The sequence below is a fragment of the Penicillium concentricum genome (genome assembly GCF_028827145.1).
Source record: "Penicillium concentricum strain IBT 3081 chromosome Unknown utg000002l_segment0_segment0, whole genome shotgun sequence".
Taxonomy (NCBI): Eukaryota; Fungi; Ascomycota; class Eurotiomycetes; order Eurotiales; family Aspergillaceae; genus Penicillium; species Penicillium concentricum.
In genome coordinates this window covers 6939062-6958466 of record NW_026622755.1, presented here as the reverse complement: position 1 = coordinate 6958466, position 19405 = coordinate 6939062, and the positions used below count along the sequence as shown (strand labels likewise).

Below are 19405 nucleotides of genomic sequence, written 5' to 3'. Positions count from 1 at the left end.
CTACAACCATCTTTCTTTCTGAATCTGCAGAATGATCATCAGGCTCGATCACTATTGAGCACTGTACATCACGGTCCTGATGCTATATCGTTGTTTAAATGCGATCAAAGGATACACCGCCGAGGAGCTGAAGTGGATTAGAGATATGGCATCGGAAACAGCGCACAACTTTTGCAATTAATCCATGGAGCCGCCTGGGCGTGTTTCGAATCGTTCCCCATGTGGGTAGAGTTCTTGGCGGACGGGCCAGCCTTGTTGCCAAGCCCTTGGAGACCCTTTGGCAAATGGGCTGTCAACACGAATAGGTTCCGCTACCAGATTCTGCATAGCTTCTAGAAGTTGGAGCACTTTATCTCCTATCTCGAGATGGTGGTCAGAACCCATTTTTGGCGACCTACTATCAGACCAGCACTCCCCGAATCGAACGTCCGGTTTTAGAGTTGGGTCCCCACAACGATCAAAAACCCGCGAAGGTGGAGGTGTAGCTGGGGGAGATCCCAAGAGAAGTGGGACACTCATCTACAAGTACAATCAGAATTGGGTGCCTCGTGCGAGAGTGGGCTTGGAGCAAAACTCTCTACCAAGGTGACAATTTAATGATCGCCCTCTAATTCTGGCCGGCCAGTAATAAAGCAACATCAAAGGCAAAAAGAATATAAGGAGCATAAGAAGCAAGAAAAACGGAAGGAAATCTTTGTCTCCCTCTATCTACCTCTTTTAGACGGAACACGTAAAGCTTTCGCAGTCCCGTTGTAGGCTATCGAGACAAGAGCATTGCTGAATCAGCATGTCAAGTTGAACTAGCTCATGGCATCTGCAGGGTCATCTGCAGGGAACTCGCGTTCCGGGGGAGGCAAATTGAATCCCGCACTTGGCAAGGATTGACGGGGCTCGAGGGTCCTTAGGTCGTACTTTTAGTAGAGAAAATATATCCATATAAGGACTAGGGTCTTCCTACCTCGGAATCCGGGCTGAATGGCCTCCCACATGCAGGATTATAAAGAACAAGAGTGGTGGAAATGAAAGTCCTTACTATCATATGATTCGCTACAGTCTGATTTTATCGTCGCTTACGGCAGACGCCGTTGGAGCATGGGTTCCAAAGCCTCGAACGCCAACGCTATAGGTCTTACTGTGGACCTACAGGTGGCCAGTGATTATGCGACCAGAGCCTCCCTGGAACGGCTGTCAGTATGGCGATGAGACGACGGGACGGAGGAATGGGCCAATATTGTTTTCACTAAACCATGCTCGGCAAGGCTGGCTGAGAGAATTCCTCTCGGAGTTAGCATTTTTTTCCCTGGACTTGAGGCTCCTGGAGCTCCTTATGATCGAGCCCGTTTTCATCCTTGTCTGTCACTATCGATTTCAATGTATAGAATCAGACATATGCAAGGTCGGTCTCTCTACTCTACCGCGGGAATGGATCCAGTAGAGCACTCGTATGCGACCTCAGAAGCTTCCCAGCTCCAGCTGTCAATAGGAAGCAAGCGGGACTGTGTTGATATCGTGTTCATGGATTGGCTGTGCGTGGAATTCCGTGAGAGACTTCTGGATGCACTGGCGAGCTCTCGTGACAGTACTTTCATTAAATTGAAGCATTCAGCCAAAAGAAACATACTCGACATTCTAGACTGCATCAGCTCCATTTCTGTCTCGGAGAAGGAGAAAGGGAAAGAGACAGAAAGCTTTTCAGATACGCCCCGAACCAGCCTCGATACCATCCCAGCGGATACTCCACCCGAATATTTGGGGATCCATGGGGACTCACCGCCGGCGGAACTTTTTCAACACCTTATCGACATCGACCTCGAATCTCTTGGCCTGTCGCTCTCCACGACATCCACAGAATCTGGCGCGACGGGTGAGTGGCCAATCCTGTCACCTAGAGTCTTAATCCCCGACGGCGAGGCGCTGCTGCGGAGTGGCGACTCTGACCAATGCGACAGGATAGACATTGCAGGGAGCGATGAAATGCAGTGGTGGTCCATGCAGGGTGGCTTTAATCACACCCCTGCCCGAATGAGTCCAAAGACACTGAGCAATGTGCCTCTCTGGCCAGGGGGTCAGAGCCAGGATCCAACTCAAGTGCCGACTCCTGCGGTTTTAGACTTTATGGACATGGATCTACTGGCGGAACAAGAAGATATGTATGGTTCCACCAGTCAATCCAACCCGAAAGAGGGTGCAGCCCTACCTGTGTCTGTGACACAGATGGGGAATAATGATATCCAACTAGAAGAGGTCCGAGAGGGCCTTGTCGCCCCATTGATCGGGTCACCGGCACCAGATCAAAGTGTTGGATCTATCCTAGATCCACAACGACGGAGTACTCACTCACCGGCGCTAAATAGAGCTGTTGGACATGTCACAAGTCCGCAGCGACGGGTGACACTCTCTCCGGCTCCCAACCCCCCGGCCTCCACACAGCAGCCTACTCCCTCCGTAGCCCAAGCCCAAAGCTCAGTTGCCTGTGATTCCCGCGTAAGCCGTGCGGTTTCCCACAATATCCTGGCTTCGTCCCCTGCTAGCGTTGGTGGTGCACAGGTCATCCGAGCGCAGTCCACACCTCAAATGCCTGGGAATGCGTCTGAGGGTGGTAAGGAGACTCTAGTGGCGGCACCACCCTGCAGCGAGGTAGAGGAAGGGGGTCACGAGGCTATAGCTCCCTACGCAACTGGGATCTCATCGCTGGTGGGGTTGGGTTGCACCCCGGTTCATTTGCCGTCGGCCACTCAGGTGTTTGCTGCGTTTAGCCACCACCTCTCGGAAAGCAAGCGCTCTGTGGCACAGCTCTTGACTTGTCTCTTTTACGCAGTTGGGAGTCCTGACGCTGTGATTCAATTACGCCATGCACTTCAATTCGCACGAAAGACCTCCGTGATTCCGGTGGTACAATCCGGCCTTCAGAACGACCTCGCAACCACTGTGCAAGCCCTTGACCGACTCGACTCCATCACTGCCCTCTCACACATCCTCCGGCGATATTACCTTGTTCGTCTCTCAGCCCATCGGACCCGACTGGAACAAGATCATATTGCTACCAAACTTGCTGGGCGAGGATCCAAGCGCATGCTCAAATATGACTGCGCTCGCCTATAGCTGATCCGTGACAGCGGGAAGAGTGGAGCTCGTTCGGCCGACAAAAGTGATCGACGTGTGAGCCAGGATCGGCCCAAGAACCGGTCCAAGACGCAGGCTCTGACGGATCTAATGCAAATGCTATACCCGGGGCTCACTCCCTCTCCCGTAGGGGAGAGTCGTCAGACCAACGACTGCATGTATACTAGAAAGTTAACCCAGCTCCGTAACCGCTTATCATGCGCACGCAACTGGTATATTTTTGAACACACCCTTCCCGGAGCGATTCTGGCCTTGATACCTTGTGCCGGCCGATACTCCATCAGTATTGATCAGTAAGTTTGACTTCCACAATCAAGGATAAGACATCCACTGACTGAATTTCTCTCGTATCTAGGGTGGAAAAATTACCAAGTGATACCATCCGGTTCTTCTTGACATACCTGCAAGAACACCGGGGTGCGTACTTGCGAAGCCTGAGCCAGGCTCTATCTAAACAGGTGTTTGACGTGTTGGGCGGAGTAGATCTTTCGCAAAACTTTGCGTTTGAGACGGTCGACATAGCGTCCCTCGGCGAATCCTTATACGACACAGAAGATTTGCTTGGACTGTGCAAGGCGGTCGTTTAACCCACTTACTGCCCACCAGAATGGGTCTCAGGCTCGAGCCAAAACAAAGTCACCAAAAGAACAGACATGATTATTCAGCCCATGCATCGTCCGTTTTGTATAGCGTATACAGACAGGAACTAGGGCTTTTCCACATAAAGCCTTTCCACGTCTACTGATGATTATGCCTTTCCAATGATTTGTTTTGTTTTTTTTTTCAATATGATTTTCAAAGATGCTTCGTTTATAGATGAGCCCTTGGAATTTAGCCTCCTCGCTCACAGTCGATTGAGATGATATGGCAAGCAAACTCTGTTTTATGTATGTAAAGAAACTACCACCATCATTTGATACTCCATCAAAAGCACAGTATAACTATGAGCGAAGAAAAGAATAGAATTATATAGGTATAGATTTAGAGAGGTTGCACTTCGTCACCCGACATGACGTACAATTCCCCCATGACCAGCGCTCTTATGTCCTCCTTGTCGGTCTAATAAACGATATTCGTCCGCAACTGCTGATACTCCAAAGCCGTCATGTCCTCATAGTGGGAAGGACATGAATCCGTCACAAACTGTGGCAGCGGTCCAACGGACATATCCCGGTGAGCCTTAAGGAAAAAGGCAATGGATCGCCGCGCCGGCAACATCTTATCGTTGCCGCTGGAAAATCTCTCGCCTTGCGGAGTTGTGACCCTGTGCATGCCCGCCTCGAAGACGCCATTCGTCCACCTTTCGAGGGTGTCGCCGATGTTCACCACAAACTCAGTCGGATCCTCGCGCGGCGCGGGGATGAACTCATCCGGGGCCTCCCTGTTTTGCACCTCAAGCCCGCCACGGTCATCCTGCGCCAGGAGCGTGATGATGCCGAAGTCAGTATGGGGCCAAATACGGCTTGTCTTCCCTTCCTCGAGCGTGCGGAGGGCAATGGAAGGGTAGTGATTCAGTCGCAGCTCACTGGCGTGGCCCTGGCACAAGCCAACGAAGCTACCCTCGGGAATCCCCAGACCCAGCTCCAGCGCTGCCATCAGCCCCAGCGTGATGGCTTGGCTACGGCTAAAGTATGACTCCAGCCATGGTCGAAACCCGGGCAGGCGATCCGGAGAGGGCCATTTGTTCTGATATTGCATGTCCCCAGCTGGGCCTGTATCGAAGTGCTCCTGAGAACGAACAAAAAAAGAACAGGTCAGCATATGCCAGTCCGGACTAATGTTTAGCATCACTAAGGAAGGCTTTTAGTATATTCTCACCTTCGCATCTTGGAGGTCGTGTTGATCGGTTTTAGCGAGATTAGTCTTGCCGCCTGGGTTCAGTAGGCCCGTCTTTTCGGCTCCGAGGCTACTCCATCCTCGTTGCGGCTTGGGACCTTCATCATTCTGGATGCTAGCTTTGCATGAATTAGGCAAGTCGAAAAAATCTTGGTTCTATTTAAACCTTGTGGTCAGTTCGGAAAGCAACCAAAAGCAAGAGGACGGTTAAGAGGGAACCCGTACTAATTGGAACAAATGATTAATTTCATCCTTGGAGAAGCCGTGGTTGATCAGCTTGACAAAACCGAGGCCCATGAACCCTTCCGTTAGAGCAGAGGCGAATTCACGACGTTCTGCGTCCGAGCCGCTCTGGAACTTGGAGTAATCGAGCGTTGGAATAGCCATCGCGTCGGAGACTAAAGTCAATGTAGAATTCCAACAGATTTTGGCACTGGGGTGCGACTTGACGAAATTCAGTGGGGTTTATATACATCGTCGGAAATGTTTCTTCGTAGCGGCTGAGATAGTGAAATCCCCGATAGAGCCTTTCGCCGGTATCATAGACAATCGTACGGGTACCCCCGGGGCCAGTACATCATCTTACATCATCCCACGCCTAGAAAGTGCTCTCCTAACCCTTCATGTATTAAATATGGTAGAATTAGATTATACCCCAAATGGATTAGGACAGTTATTCAGAGGCTCGGTAAAAACGAGAGTGCGCTGGAGTCGCAGTGCAGCCCGAGCTCCGCATGTTCTTATACCGCTCTCTAACCCGCGATATCTTCCCATCTACAACACCAACCCCTTTTCCGTGAATTTATCCGGGCAATCTCATCGGTAGCAAATTTTGGGGCCAGGAAGACGCCATGGAACAATGTGGGATTCAAGTGGAGGACGTATTTGGTCCGCAGGTGTCCAATTGCTACTATAATTTCGATTTCACTCTACTGTTCGAAGAAAGCGTGCTTTATATACCTGCGCTCTTGATTGCATGCGCCATAGGATGTTGGCGTCTGTACGAACTCCGATCTGCGAAGAAAGTTCTCAGTCATCGAGGAGTTCTGTGGTATGTCAAGCAAGTGAGTGCTTCTCCTTTGAAAAGAGATATGAACCCCCCGCCAACCCCCTCCCCCCAAAACCTCTCCGATATCAATATCGCACAGAAGTGACAATTTAACTAAACGAAAACTCTTCATTGAAGATATGTTGGACCACATATACCATGCTGGGATTCACACATTTGGTGCTCTCATTGGTGCTCAAGACGTCTACCACTAGATTATCCAACGCTGCCATCGCAATTGGGTTCGCAGTTTCACCGATGTTCGCTTTCCTATCGCACCAGGAACATAATAGATCACAGCGACCGTCAATGATCTTAAATGTATATTTATTAGGATCTATTCCCATGGACGCGGCGCGAGCGCGCACCCTGTTCCACATTCCTGGAAATGAAGCCATCGCGATCGTCTTCACCACGCTCGTGGTCTGTAAATCGGTACTCCTTGTGCTGGAAGCAACAGAGAAGAGAAGTCTTATTGCCCGATCCTTGCCTCCCGAGCAGACAGCGGGCATACTAAACCTAAGTGCGTTCTGGTGGTTCAATCCGCAGCTGCGGGCGGGCTACAAGCGAACCCTGGAATTCAACGACCTCCTACAGGTTGATAAGGATATCAGCTTGGAGAGATCAAAAGATGAGGTCCGCCAAAAGTGGAAACATGGTAATGAGACTCTATCATATCCCAATAATCAAACCGTTCAACTGATATCTCTGTCTATCCTTCGTAGGTGCAAAAGAACAATCTAAGAGCCTCCTTATGGTCCTACTGGCACTGTACAAGTGGCCACTTCTAGCCGGTGTTGTGCCGCGCCTGTGCTTAACAGGCGTTCACTTTGCCCAGCCCTTCCTAGTCAACCGGGTGACGAGCTTTTTGGGGCAACCCAGTAGCTTCACGACAAAAGAAACAGCATTCGGCCTGATTGCAGCCTACGGCATAGTCTACGTTGGCATCGCCGTAAGTTGTGCGCGTAACCTGGTTCCGAGATCGACATGATTGCTCATTTATAGAACCCTCATAGTGTATGACAGCAATGTTTCATCATCGGTCTTATCGCATAGTCGTGATGGTGCGCGGCGCCTTAATTCTCTTGGTTTACGACCATACCTTGAGCTTGAATATATCCGCCCCCTCCAAAAGTGATGCGTTCACTCTCATTAATGCTGACATCGAACGGATAGGATCGGGACTCCGTAGCTTGCATGAGACTTGGGCCAGCATGCTCGAGATCGGTCTATCTATATGGTTACTTGATGTTAATATCGGAGTATCGGCAGTTGCAGCTGCAGCGGTGGTCATAGGTAAGATATGTCAAATCCCCTCTTCCTTTTAGGGTAATTAATTCGCGGTGACCATCGAGCAGCTTGTATTCTCATCAGCGGAAAATTAAGCGGATATATGGGCATTCGCCAAAAGCTATGGCTTGAGGCAATGCAAACACGAATCGCAACAACCGTGGCAGCAATCGGCACCATGAAGGGAGTCAAAGCAACTGGTTCAACGGATATTCTAAACTCAGTTATCACAAAGCTGAGAACTTATGAAATCCAAAAGTCCGTTAAATTCCGAGAAGTGCTGGTCATGCTCGTGACATTATGTGGGTTGTGAACCCCCTGTCGTCTCCGGGTCCTTTCTGAGCTCCTCAACTTCATCTAGCATATCTGGCAACCACAATGGCACCGCCCTTTGCCTTTGGCGCATATAGTATTCTCGCCATGATCCGAGATACCACCCCACTGACTGCAGCTACTGCTTACACGTCCTTGACAATCCTATCACTTCTCTGTCAGGCCGCAGCAAGTCTTATTGACGCTATAATGGGATTGGTTCAAGCACTAACCAGCCTGGAACGTATTCGAAAATATCTCGCGCTGGAGGGTGGAATCCCGCTTCCAGGTGATACTTGCAGTGCGACTGATGCAGATTTCAGTGCATGGCCCATGAAATCTGCAGGTTCCAATGAGGAGGATGACGAAATGGACGAAGGGAAGAAGGTATTCAGGCCCAGTGTGTCGGAAGAAATAGATTCCAGCGCCATGATTTTATTGCGCAACTGTTCTGCGGGCTGGGACAGATCATCAAGGCCTGTGATCAATGACGTGGATGCGAATATCCAACAGGGATCATTTGTGATAGTGATCGGGCCTGTTGGATCAGGAAAGTCAACCCTCCTGCACACTATACTTGGCGAGATACCCCATACAGTGGGAACGGTCATCGTACAGGATGTGGAAGTGGGCTTCTGCGCCCAAACTCCATGGTTGATCAATGCGACCCTCAAGGACAATATTATTGGACATTCTGAATTCGATAGTCAGTGGTACAACACTGTTGTCAAGAGCTGTGCGTTAGATCGGGACTTCACTCAGCTTCCTGGGAGAGAGGATACTATGATTGGAAGCAAGGGTGTCATGTTGAGTGGTGGTCAGAAAGGCCGTCTGGTAATTCAATCTTGTTTTCATATCTTTTTCTCATGTTCTTGTCTGTTTTACTCGGAATTTCAGGCTGACCTTAAATTAGGCATTGGCACGAGCACTTTATGCGAGAAAACCATTAGTTATTTTGGATGATGTGTTTGCTGGTCTGGACGCAGAAACAGAACAAGATGTCTGTACTGCGCTTTTCGGTGCCGGCGGTCTGTTGAGGCAGGGCACGACAACTGTTCTTGCCACAAACTCCAGTAGGTCGCGATAAGTATGAGGCCCAGAGTTTTCACTGACAATGGGGAAAACCTCTCTTCTAGCTCGCAATATTTCCCTCTCAGATTACATCATTGTCTTAGGACCAGGCGGCACAATAGTCGAACAAGGCATGTATTCGGAATTGATCAGTCAGGGAAGCTATTTAGCAAGCCTTGATCCTAAAGAGAACAGAAGCGATGAAATAAATCCCCAGGGCGACAACAAAACTGTTGGCCTAGATGATTCTGTTTTCCGAAATGCCAATCTGAATGCTGAAAATCGGCCTGCCAGTGACCTGGCTATTTACAAATTTTACATGGACAAGACGGGGCGCGTGTCATTTTTGGTCTTCTTTGTGCTTTGTTCCGGCTTCGCTTTTGGCTTGTTATTCTCCCGTAAGTCGACGTGTGGCCTTCCTTCCGTTTTGTTTATACTCACGGCGAGACTAACGTCCGAAGAAATCTGGATCAAGTTCTGGGTAGAGGCCAACGCCAGAAAGGCAAATGATCGACTGGCATACTATCTTTCGCTATACGTGCTTTGGTCTACCTTGGCCATCTTTTTATTTCTGGGTGCATGCTTGTACGTTCTTTGCAAACCCCTTCGAGTTTCAAAAGGTCGATGTTGACAAACCGACCGCAGGCAACTGATGATAGTAATGGTCCCGAAAACCGCCAGAGAACTTCACGAAATTTTGCTCAAGACAGTTTTAAGGTAAGACTCGATTTCCAGCTAGCCCAAAGAGCAATCATGGCTGATGATTTCATCTAGAGCCCCATTGGGATTTCTTTCCAGCACCGACAGCGGAGAAATCGCCAACCGTTTCAGTCAAGATCTTGAATTGGTGGACATGGAACTCCCTCGGTCACTCATCGGCACAGCTATGGCTTTTGTCTTATGTGTCGGCGAGTTGGTTGTCATCTTGTATAGCTCCAAGTACATTGCCGCGACTGTGCCGGTCCTGATCGGCCTTCTGTACTTGGTACAAATGTACTATCTCAAAACCTCGCGACAACTTCGCATTCTTGAAATTCAAGCTCGGGCGCCTCTCTTGACCAATTTCATAGAAACACTACAAGGGTTGAGCAGTGTTCGCGCGTTTGGCTGGATGCGAGCATACGCCACCCGGAATGATCGTCTGCTAGTGACGGCCCAGCAGTCTATATATCTTTTATATTGTGCCCAGCTATGGCTCAGTCTCACATTGGATATGATCGTTGCGTTCTTGGCCATTACCTTGGTCAGTGTTGCGGTTACGACTAGGAGTTCGTCGGGTGCAGCAATTGGTCTTGCGCTGGTCAATATTGTCGCGTTTGGCGCTAACTTGAAGGGCCTCGTGTACAACTGGACGGCTTTGGAAATCTCCATGGGTGCAATTGCCCGTATCCAAAATTTCACGTCGACCACCCCCTGCGAGGATCAACCGGATGCAACAGAGCCTCCACCCCCGAACTGGCCTGACCGGGGCCTAATCCGCTTTCATGATGTCTCGGCAGCCTACAGGTGAGTTAGCAGCTAAAACTTTGAATGACGGAACAGGGATACCAGAAACTGAAGGCTGATATTTTCTTGGCAGCTGCGAGTCCTCACTAGTGCTCAAGAACGTCTTCCTGGAAGTCCAACCTGGACAAAAGATCGCGATTTGCGGCAGAACTGGCAGGTAAGCATATATCCCTGGGCCTAAGGTCTGGCGTAACTAAGGCGTCTCCATTAATAATATATCAGTGGTAAGAGTTCCCTCGTGGGATCGCTGTTGCGACTTCTGGATCTGCGTAGCGGCACTATCGAAATCGACGGCTTGGACATTGCCACTATCACACGGCAGGAGGTTCGGTCCAGGCTTATCACTCTGCCCCAGGAGCCATTCTTTTACTATGGTACGGTCCGCGAGAACTTGGACATCCAAGGGCAACGATCGGATGAGGAAATATTTGAAATTCTGGCCAGGCTTGGACTGCATGAACTCATCATACAGAAAGGCGGCTTGGATGTCCCGATGACCGATGACCTCTTGTCGCATGGCCAAAAACAAATCTTTTGCGTCGCTCGTGCAGTCTTGCGGACGTCAAGAATTCTTATCCTAGATGAGGTGACAAGCAGGTAGGGGCTTTCAGCAATTGTTATTTGTTTTGTCTTGTGCTACCAAGCTAACCTTTTGTTCTGGATAACAGTGTTGATCAGGAGACCGAGACCATCATTCTTGATGTGCTTCGCGAACGGTTTCCCGAGCACACAGTGATGTGCATCGCACACAGACTCAAAACGATCTTGGATTACGATCAAGTCATAGTGCTTGATGAAGGTAATATCGTGGAATGTGGAAACCCAGTCACTCTGGCTTCACAGCCATCCAGATTCGCAGAGCTTCTTCGCGCAACAGGCGACTATTCCCTTACTTTATAGAGACATGAAAAGGCATATTGATTCAATGGATTAAACTAGAACAATAGACTTATCTTTCAACCCTTCCTCGCTCGTACATTCATCTCTTGGCCTCACTTATCTTGCCTTGTCTCTGATACAACTCCCGGAGGCCTTTAACGATGACCTTCACTGAATATTACTTGAGAGCAAATCAACCGCATGTGTGCACAGCAAATTTGTAGCCAGCATGAGCGATATAAGGCCAGAAGAACTTTGGTTGACATCGGCCTTTTCTTAACCCAGAATGTGTTGGACGATGCCCAAGCTTCTATGTTCGATTGCCCAATGAATTGGCGGAAAGTCTTGAAAGTTGTTGCGGGTGGAAAATTGCCCACTTCGAGGGTGTTACACCCATGTCATATTGATCAAGTCCTTCGTGAGCGCCAAAGCAGACTCGGCGGCCTTGCATGTGAGCTGTAAATCTGCCTAATGATGTCGTGGCTTCCACCTTATAGACACGACTCCATTGGAAAGTTCTTTATGTTCGCATGAGGTCTAGGAATTCCCTATCGACGGTAATCTGTAGATAACGTCGTATACTAGGGGCCATCCACCACCATTTTCCCACTAGTCTATATCAGGTTCATCACTGGTGTCTGAATAGTTGCCGCCATCCTCTTCCCAGTCATTGTCTGCGGATTTCATCTTGTTCTCGTTCAAGGTGTCTTGTGCCGCTCCAATTATTGTGCCCTCGAGAGATCGGGTTAGCGGAATGGCTAGTGCATGGACATACTTCAACCATTTCACTACTCAGGTGCAGGAGAAATGTCTAGTTAGCGTTATTCCCCTCCGTACCTACAGGTATATTGCTACTTGGCAATTCTAGTTTTAATCTATCTACCGTTTAGCATCAGTATTATGCCATGATACGAATCCGATTTGCAAATATTTACTTGTAAAGATACGTGGTAGCATATAGGAATGTTTACGTGGTCAGTCAACAAGTGAAACTAAATCCCCCGCCTTTCGCCAAGTAAGAGGATTGGAGAGGCTTGAGCGGATATACTTGCAGTAACGCGTAGTTTGTATTGTCATCCCAAGATCCCTGAAAAAGAATCAGTTTCTCCGCGGAGATGACTATTTGCAGGGATGTATGGATGAGTAATAAGTTGCTACGAGGCTGATTTTGGTATCCAGGTGCAGTCAGCTTCCGTTAAAGCTAGTGCCACAAACCCAGTTGATATCTTGCATAAGACACCGGCAGTTCGTGTTTGCCCCCTCTCCCAGTGCTTTCTTGGTATCCAGAATGGTGGCGCTTACTTTCACCCTGGTTGACCACCTGGCTGCCGCGGACAACACTGACATCCCTGAAGGCAACCGAATGATATTTCCAAAGCCATAGGAACACGCACACTCAGATCCGTTGTTCATGTTTCCTTAAGCTTCTTGACATCGTGCTTGTGTGAGTATGAACTCACCCCTAACCTTAAGTTGGTATAAACTTAGACAATGATCGGTCATGTCTACCTCTGCCCCAGCAATTACCGCCCCGTCACCTGCAACAGCCACGGCACGCTGGCAGGATGCAATCGATCGACTTGATCCCGATACCCGAGCCGCACTCGCTAGTGTTGCAACTCCCAAACTCGAAATCCGCCATCTCGTAAAGGCAGCCGACGAGAAACGAAAGGTATGTATCGCCAAACAATGGACGCTGAAGATACCCAGTGGAAAGACCATTATTCTTCAAGACATGCTATAAAAGATCGCAGAATGGGTTAACCACCTTGTCGCTGTCGAGGACATGATCGTCCAGTACGATCCAACTCGTACCGCGCTTCCATGAGCCGCCTTTCACTTCCTTTTGAATATTGCGGCGGGCGATATCCAGGTTTGGGGAGGCTTGCTCGTGAACCTGGAAACAATCGCCCGACTTCTGTACCAATGTGAAGTGGTAGAGAATATGCACCCCAAGCGCTCTTTTAGCATAATGTCCCATCTACAAGAAGCCGTGACTTAGCTATAAATCGACACCATGTGCGGTCTGTCAAGGCTAGTAAAATACTTCAAACAAGGTTTTGCAGGTAGGATCTGTTTTAAAGCTACATGATTGGAACGCAAATCTGACTTATTGAGAACGCACTCTTTGGAGAGCCACTCGATCTGACCCCAACTCCTTGAAATGACGGCCATTCGTGCTCAGGAGCAAGAAGTTTTGAAGTGGACATCATTAGCAAACTCGGAGGTGTCCCAAGCTACAAACACCCAGGCCATTTCTATCAGTGACAAAGTTGCAGAAATTTCTAAAAGCTTGGATGCCGATCTACTTCGCCCCGTGCGACCGATGGTTTCTGGCTGGCAACAGAGAACTTGTTGCCTGATCCCCGCCCTGGCAACCATGGGATCTCTACTTCCGGCCCGCGACAAGCATCACTGGCGAGCTTGCATACGTCGAGAATGTCCGATAATCCCACGCCAGTGTTTCCCATTCAGGAGCGGACGGCGGAGTCATTGCGGTCCCGATTGGCAGAACAGACCGAGGCGAGAGTCCCCCGAGCTACCGCTACCGGTCGGCGATGTCGCATTACCCACATCCCGCGGCCCGGATGAATAGCATCGAGTACTTGGAAGAGCAGCTCCAGATCCTGCAGATCCCGATCGACCAAGCGATGCGGCTAAACCGGCAGGCCATGGCCAAGATACGGGAGGGGAGTAAAACCGTCGAATTTCGACGCTGCCAGAGTTGTCCGCTCTTAGTGGTGACCATGATCGAAATAATACGGGCTGGCGACAAAGTCGGAGTGATGGGTCGAGTCCCGGATCGGCCCTTAGCGGCGGTTCAGACCCTCCGCTTTCCCAGTTTGGGTGTCTTGAATTCGATCCAGATGAACAAGAAATGTTCCGAGTTGCGATGGTGCGGCATGATTTGCGACGGTGTGTCGAAACCATCCAGTATTGTAGTCAAGAGATTCTCCAACAACAGATACCGGCCACGAGTCTGCGTGGTGGATGCGGACCTCACGGTGGAGTACCTCCACCGAGAAGGCCATCGAATAATGTACACACCCAGTGGTACAAGGAGATGAGATACCTAAAGAACTGCTAGCCGCTCTTCTCGCCCAGTGCTGCCACTGATGATGAGCAACTCAATTTTCCATGTACGGAGAAGTAGTAATAATTTCTTAGTATCTCTCGAATACATAAGCCTGGTAGAATAGGTCTAGGAAATGCGTGGACGCAAACATGATAACACACAAGCAAACCAAGGAACGTTATTTTATACACACCGCTTATTATGTGAAGGTAATTTGTTGAATGGTTGATAACTACAGATTTAACTAGTTAGCTTATGTTTAGTTTAAGGAATAAAATTTGAACAGGCCTTGAATTGAGCAAGCGTTAGGTCAATATCAAAATATCAATACACTTGGCGTGCATACAATTTATATCCCTGAAGATCCAAACATAGACCATAACATCCATAAATTGCCCCAATCAAGCAAGTGAAATTTGACTAATCAAATAGAACATATCATAGACATGTTACAATTTAATTGCACGAGCCCAGAACAGCTGCATCTCCCCACTCCGAGCGCGGGGGACGGGCGATAGTCGATCCGCCAGCTTAAACTGCGACTCTCCACAGCCCGCTTGTTCAAAAAGCGAGAGTATCTGGTCCTTCGAGAAGCTGTCATGGGAGATGGTATGCGCTGCAGGGTGCTTCGAATCAATTATTTCATGCATCTGGTGATGGTGATGGTGATGATGGTGATGATTCTCCGAATCGGACGGAGTTGTCTGCACCCCATCTTGCTGTTGAGTCTCGTTCGACAAATCACGCGTCGCCCAGTCGATGATAAGAAGCACGCCACCGGGCCGCAGTCTTTCAGCGAGACGTTTGGTGGCCAACGAGATGTCTTCGACGTGGTGCAATGCCATACAAATGGCCACCAGATCGAAACCATTCAGCTCCTCCTCACTGAGTGCAGGCTCAGTCGGTGTGACTGTAGGAGCTAGGAGGTTGCCCTTGACGGGCAGCATGCGTGACTTGTCGAGGCCTAGTTTGGCTGCAGTTGCACGATATTCGTCCAGCATGCCATCCGCCAGATCGACGCCAATGCATTTGGAAAAATGAGGGTGTAGGTACTTCAGAATAACAACAGTCAGTATTGTATGATGTATGTCTCATTTGCTCTGATTGTCAACCAAGGTCAATAACTCACGCGAGAAATAATGCCATTTCCGCAGGCATAATCCATCAACTTCGTCTGGGGGCTATTGTCACCAGTCGGAGGCTGAATGCCAATCCAGTCCACGCTACCCGTCAAAAATTCACCTATCTGATTTTGCATATCTTGTATCCATTTGGCTTTGAACGCATCCTTGGAGGCATGGCTAGATACAGTCAGCAGTCAGCATCTGTCCTCGTGCGTGTCTCACCGGATTGTCTCCACCGTTTACGACTCACTCCCAGTATGCTTGGTTTTTGTCGGCAAGTGTCTCTCCCATTGTGTTGGGTAGGTCAAAGATCTCTTGTATCAATCCGGTTTGATATCGAAGAAGGAAAGCGAATATAACCACCAGTGCAGCTAAGCAATACCGCCAGGTGAGCATTGGTTCAAAAGGTAATGTGGGAATACAACGACCTATTTATATAACCCAGCCTGGGTGCTTACACGTGATAAACTGAGCAAATTATTACTGAAAGCTCGAAATCCACCTGGGCATCGCCTACAAAATAGAAAACAGGTCAGATCATGATCCACCCCAGAATGCCTGAGTGGGGCGGGACACATAAATCACAGGCACATATTGGCTCATTTACAACGGACCGAAGCAACGGGCCGGTAGCCAAGTGGGGCTCGGAGAGTATCCCAGCAAAGTCTCCGAGGACTTGGCATCCAAATGTCCAAGCCTGGAAAGGTAGAGGCCAATTGGACCTCCTACAACTGGGTCTCAGTGCACATTTGCATCTGTTAGACGAGGTTTTTATTGGTTCTTCTACCTAAGTGGGAGAAATTGAGACCGGAAACGTAGTTGTTGAGCAGTGGTGCGGCTGATGAGCGTATCCTATCCCGGTACGACACCATTCAATTTGAGAATGTCGAGATTAAGAAGATTGAGCGGGATACCGAAGAGGGCTTCAACGCCGTTAACTCGCGAGAGCGGGTGTGGACGGGCAAGAAGTTGGTCCTTGCCAATGGAGTCCGCGATGTTTCCCAGATATCACGGGATATGGAGAGTGCTGGGGGCGAGGAATGTAAGCATCATCCCGTTTCCTCTCCCCTTCTTTTCGTTTTTTCTTGCTTTGCTGTTTCCATGGCTCATACCGCGCGACGGCCCGCAGTTTCTACTGTCTTTTCTGCCACGGCTTTGAAGAGCGAGGCTGCGAATCTGTCGGAGTACTCGCCATCGGGTATATGGCCGACACTATGTCGGCAATACATGTTGCTCGCATGGCCCGCCGGTTCGCCCGAACCGTCAATATCTACACGCACGGCTCCCAAGAGCTTACGCAGGCGCTCGAGAAAGCTAGTCATGATACAGGCTTCAGGATCGACAGCAGGCCTATCGCACGGCTTGTCAGGGGATCGGTTCCATCGGACGTGGGGGTAGGATTTGAGAATGGCACCCAGAGAATGGAGGGATTTCTGGTGAGCATCCTCAACCCCAAAGTGCGATTTGGCATGGCTGACGCTGACAATCTGTAGGTCCACCGGCCCAAGACTGAACTCAATGGCCCGTTCGCGGAACAACTAGGATTGCACCTCACGCCTGATGGCGACATCAACACAACGGAGCCCTTCTATAGCACCTCCATCCCGAGGGTATTCGCGGTGGGTGACTGCGCCATGTCATCCAAGGCGGTAGTAATGGCCATGTCGTCGGGAACTTTAGTGGCAGGAGGTTTGGCCAGACAGTTGCAATCGGAGCTCTACTCGGGAGAGCAGAAACCAAGTTAGGCAGTAGGCTGTTCAGTTGAATCTCAGCACTTCCTGACCCAAGTCCTGTCATAGAATATTTGCACTTTGATTCAGTTGAGGGGCCTTCTGAGTTTGAAATAAATCGAATGTTCATCGCGCGCAGTGTTCGGCCTTCGTTATTCCAGGTGATAATTTGCAACACAGTGGCTTCAGCGTTCCTCCACGCAATGTCCCCTGCGCGTACAGCGGAGTCAAACCCCTGGTAATCCTTGTCAGTCCAGTCAATGGCGCATTGTAACGAGCGGTACTCGTTAAGTATTTCAGTGGGGATGGGAGCAGGAGCCAAAGCTTGACTAAGAATGTTAGTAGCTCTCACGGTGGTAAATAAGGACGGTGGGACGGAAGGATATCACCTAAGCGATTGGATGGATGGGTTCATGGTAAGGTGGGGAGAAGGAGAAGGGAAGGAAGAAATATTAATTGAGGTACTCACATGCAAAGGGGAATATGGCCAACACACATAAATGAATTCTTCATTCCAGAACTTTAGCCACCCTTTCCCAGTCGTGGGTCAGCCGAATCAGGGCCTTGGATATGCTAATCTTCTAATAAATTGCTCTTGACTCCATACTTAGGTGTGAGAGTATGAATATTTCAGATATACATATATGAGGCCTTTTTACAAGGGAGGAGAGAACACACTTCTGATATTGTCTACAAACCAACAAAAGGTAGCTAAATAGCCAGTGGAGGCCCAACGAACAATATTGAAGACATATATGCACCTTATCTGAACACTTTTCCATCTCACAGACTTACATTTACCCGTAAGGCTTCAATCGAAAGCTGGGATTGGAGCGCAACCTAGGATGAACTAGGTGGGACGTTGCACTAGACCTATCGCCTGGAGTGTGTAGGTGTCCCCAGTAGGCTTCCGGTATGTTTCTTGTGGGCTTAGAGCAGGGCTCACCCCCACTACCCTTGCTTTACATGAGGCTTTTAATAATATGGACTTCTGGTGCCAACTACGACTCTCTCGAGATAGATTTAAACAATGAACAGAAAAGCATGCGCTTCCGTTTGCATGAATATATATATCCAGAATCACTCACCCAATGCTGACATCCACACCGTCATGATCATTTTTAATACATCAATTCACCCCTTATCGGGCCTCAACGAGTGAAAAGGTTGAGCTGGCTTTCCAATACATATTGCATATTTTTATGCAGTATCTACCTTTTCGTTTAAAGCCGTGATAGAACTCCCAGACGGCGCCTAAACTAGATACACTCTCATCTGTTGTTGATGTATCATTCGGATCAGTCCGCACACTCGGGGTGGCAATATTTATGTAGCTGGCCAGAACCGCACAACTGATAGTCTGAGTGCACTTATGACCGGACTAGAAATAAAGTATAACAGGCGATATAACGTGGAAAAAGGAGCAAGGAACAAAAGGGAATACTAAGTACCCAGCGGTATAGGCGCCAACTGCCAAAACCCTATGCTGATGCCTTAATGCCCAGCTTGGGCCTGGCGGCCTAAATTAAAGACGGGCAGAAGAATCAAAACATCTGAATTACTATAACACTTCCCTTAATAATCAAAGTAGCCTGATTTTGCTAGCGTTTACAACTCGACTTTCTTGTATAGTTTACAAGTGTCAAAAATATACCTTTTGATCTCCATATAAATGGAGAGATTTTGATTTCCTTATATAGTTTGCAAGTGTTAAAATTGAAGCTTTTCATCTCTATACAGATTGAGAGATCTCGACTTTCTTGTATAGTTTACAAGTGTTAGAATTGAAGCTTTCAATCTCCATATTCTAGGTGGCTTATAAGTCTAAAAAGATGTGTTGAGATCTCCCATTAGTCACATGACCTCCCTGTAGTTCATCTAGGCTCTGCATCCTCCCCTCTTCACTTCTACATGGTTCTACAATAGCATCATTGTACTTTTTTCATGATCTCTCTACTGCTGTAGATTCAAACAAGATGGAGTTACGACTATTTGTATAGAGATGAAAAGCTTCGATTTTAACACTTGTAACCCGTCTAAGAATGTCGAGATCTCTCAATTTATGTGGAGATCAAAAGCTTTATTTTAGGATGAATCATTTACAGTATATTGTATAGGGCGGTGTAAAAAGCGATTAATAATCAGATTAAATTAGGCATCAAGGAATCAAATATTACTAGAAATGGAGTTATGGCAGTTTGCGCCTATACCGCTGGGTACCCCTGGACCGAATAGCCAACGAGAAGTATTCTGAATCTGAATGTACGGAGTATGAGCAAATAAAATCTTTAAAGTCATCTCTGTACGGATTTACTCTGCGAAACCTGCGTATGGGGCCGACTCTTGCAATAATAATGCAGCCTAGTATGTAGGAGATAAGAAGGGGGACTATGGATCCTTGTGTACATAG

At 48.6% G+C, this 19405-nt stretch overlaps 8 protein-coding genes across 8 annotated transcripts; 5 read left to right on the top strand and 3 right to left on the bottom strand.

Annotated features, from left to right (window-relative positions):
• Window positions 1–177: 177 nt before the first annotated feature.
• On the bottom strand, window positions 178–384 carry N7517_006367 (uncharacterized protein; the record flags this gene model as incomplete). The annotated part of the gene is made up of 1 exon (XM_056724097.1): window positions 178–384. The coding sequence occupies one exon, from the start codon at window positions 382–384 to the stop codon at window positions 178–180; it is 207 nt and encodes a 68-aa protein (XP_056580347.1).
• Window positions 385–1422: 1038 nt separating this feature from the next.
• Window positions 1423–3102, top strand: N7517_006366 (uncharacterized protein; the record flags this gene model as incomplete). Its single annotated transcript, XM_056724096.1, has 1 exon — window positions 1423–3102. The coding sequence occupies one exon, from the start codon at window positions 1423–1425 to the stop codon at window positions 3100–3102; it is 1680 nt and encodes a 559-aa protein (XP_056580346.1).
• A 1080-nt stretch (window positions 3103–4182) lies between these two features.
• N7517_006365 (isopenicillin N synthase family dioxygenase) lies at window positions 4183–5346 on the bottom strand (the record flags this gene model as incomplete). The annotated part of the gene is made up of 3 exons (XM_056724095.1): window positions 4183–4851; window positions 4942–5115; window positions 5185–5346. The coding sequence occupies 3 exons, from the start codon at window positions 5344–5346 to the stop codon at window positions 4183–4185; spliced, it is 1005 nt and encodes a 334-aa protein (XP_056580345.1).
• Window positions 5347–6316: 970 nt separating this feature from the next.
• On the top strand, window positions 6317–11086 carry N7517_006364 (ABC multidrug transporter; the record flags this gene model as incomplete). The annotated part of the gene is made up of 13 exons (XM_056724094.1): window positions 6317–6665; window positions 6733–6959; window positions 7024–7303; window positions 7366–7599; window positions 7659–8443; window positions 8523–8682; window positions 8746–9078; window positions 9142–9265; window positions 9326–9397; window positions 9455–10186; window positions 10260–10343; window positions 10409–10783; window positions 10855–11086. The coding sequence occupies 13 exons, from the start codon at window positions 6317–6319 to the stop codon at window positions 11084–11086; spliced, it is 3987 nt and encodes a 1328-aa protein (XP_056580344.1).
• A 1480-nt stretch (window positions 11087–12566) lies between these two features.
• On the top strand, window positions 12567–12893 carry N7517_006363 (uncharacterized protein; the record flags this gene model as incomplete). The annotated part of the gene is made up of 2 exons (XM_056724093.1): window positions 12567–12737; window positions 12813–12893. 2 exons carry the CDS (start codon window positions 12567–12569, stop codon window positions 12891–12893), a joined length of 252 nt encoding a protein of 83 aa, XP_056580343.1.
• Window positions 12894–13623: 730 nt separating this feature from the next.
• N7517_006362 (uncharacterized protein) lies at window positions 13624–14133 on the top strand (the record flags this gene model as incomplete). Its single annotated transcript, XM_056724092.1, has 1 exon — window positions 13624–14133. The coding sequence occupies one exon, from the start codon at window positions 13624–13626 to the stop codon at window positions 14131–14133; it is 510 nt and encodes a 169-aa protein (XP_056580342.1).
• A 457-nt stretch (window positions 14134–14590) lies between these two features.
• On the bottom strand, window positions 14591–15556 carry N7517_006361 (class I SAM-dependent methyltransferase; the record flags this gene model as incomplete). The annotated part of the gene is made up of 3 exons (XM_056724091.1): window positions 14591–15193; window positions 15271–15442; window positions 15516–15556. 3 exons carry the CDS (start codon window positions 15554–15556, stop codon window positions 14591–14593), a joined length of 816 nt encoding a protein of 271 aa, XP_056580341.1.
• Window positions 15557–15819: 263 nt separating this feature from the next.
• gliT (thioredoxin reductase gliT) lies at window positions 15820–17010 on the top strand (the record flags this gene model as incomplete). The annotated part of the gene is made up of 4 exons (XM_056724090.1): window positions 15820–16032; window positions 16085–16307; window positions 16433–16701; window positions 16759–17010. 4 exons carry the CDS (start codon window positions 15820–15822, stop codon window positions 17008–17010), a joined length of 957 nt encoding a protein of 318 aa, XP_056580340.1.
• Window positions 17011–19405: the final 2395 nt, after the last annotated feature.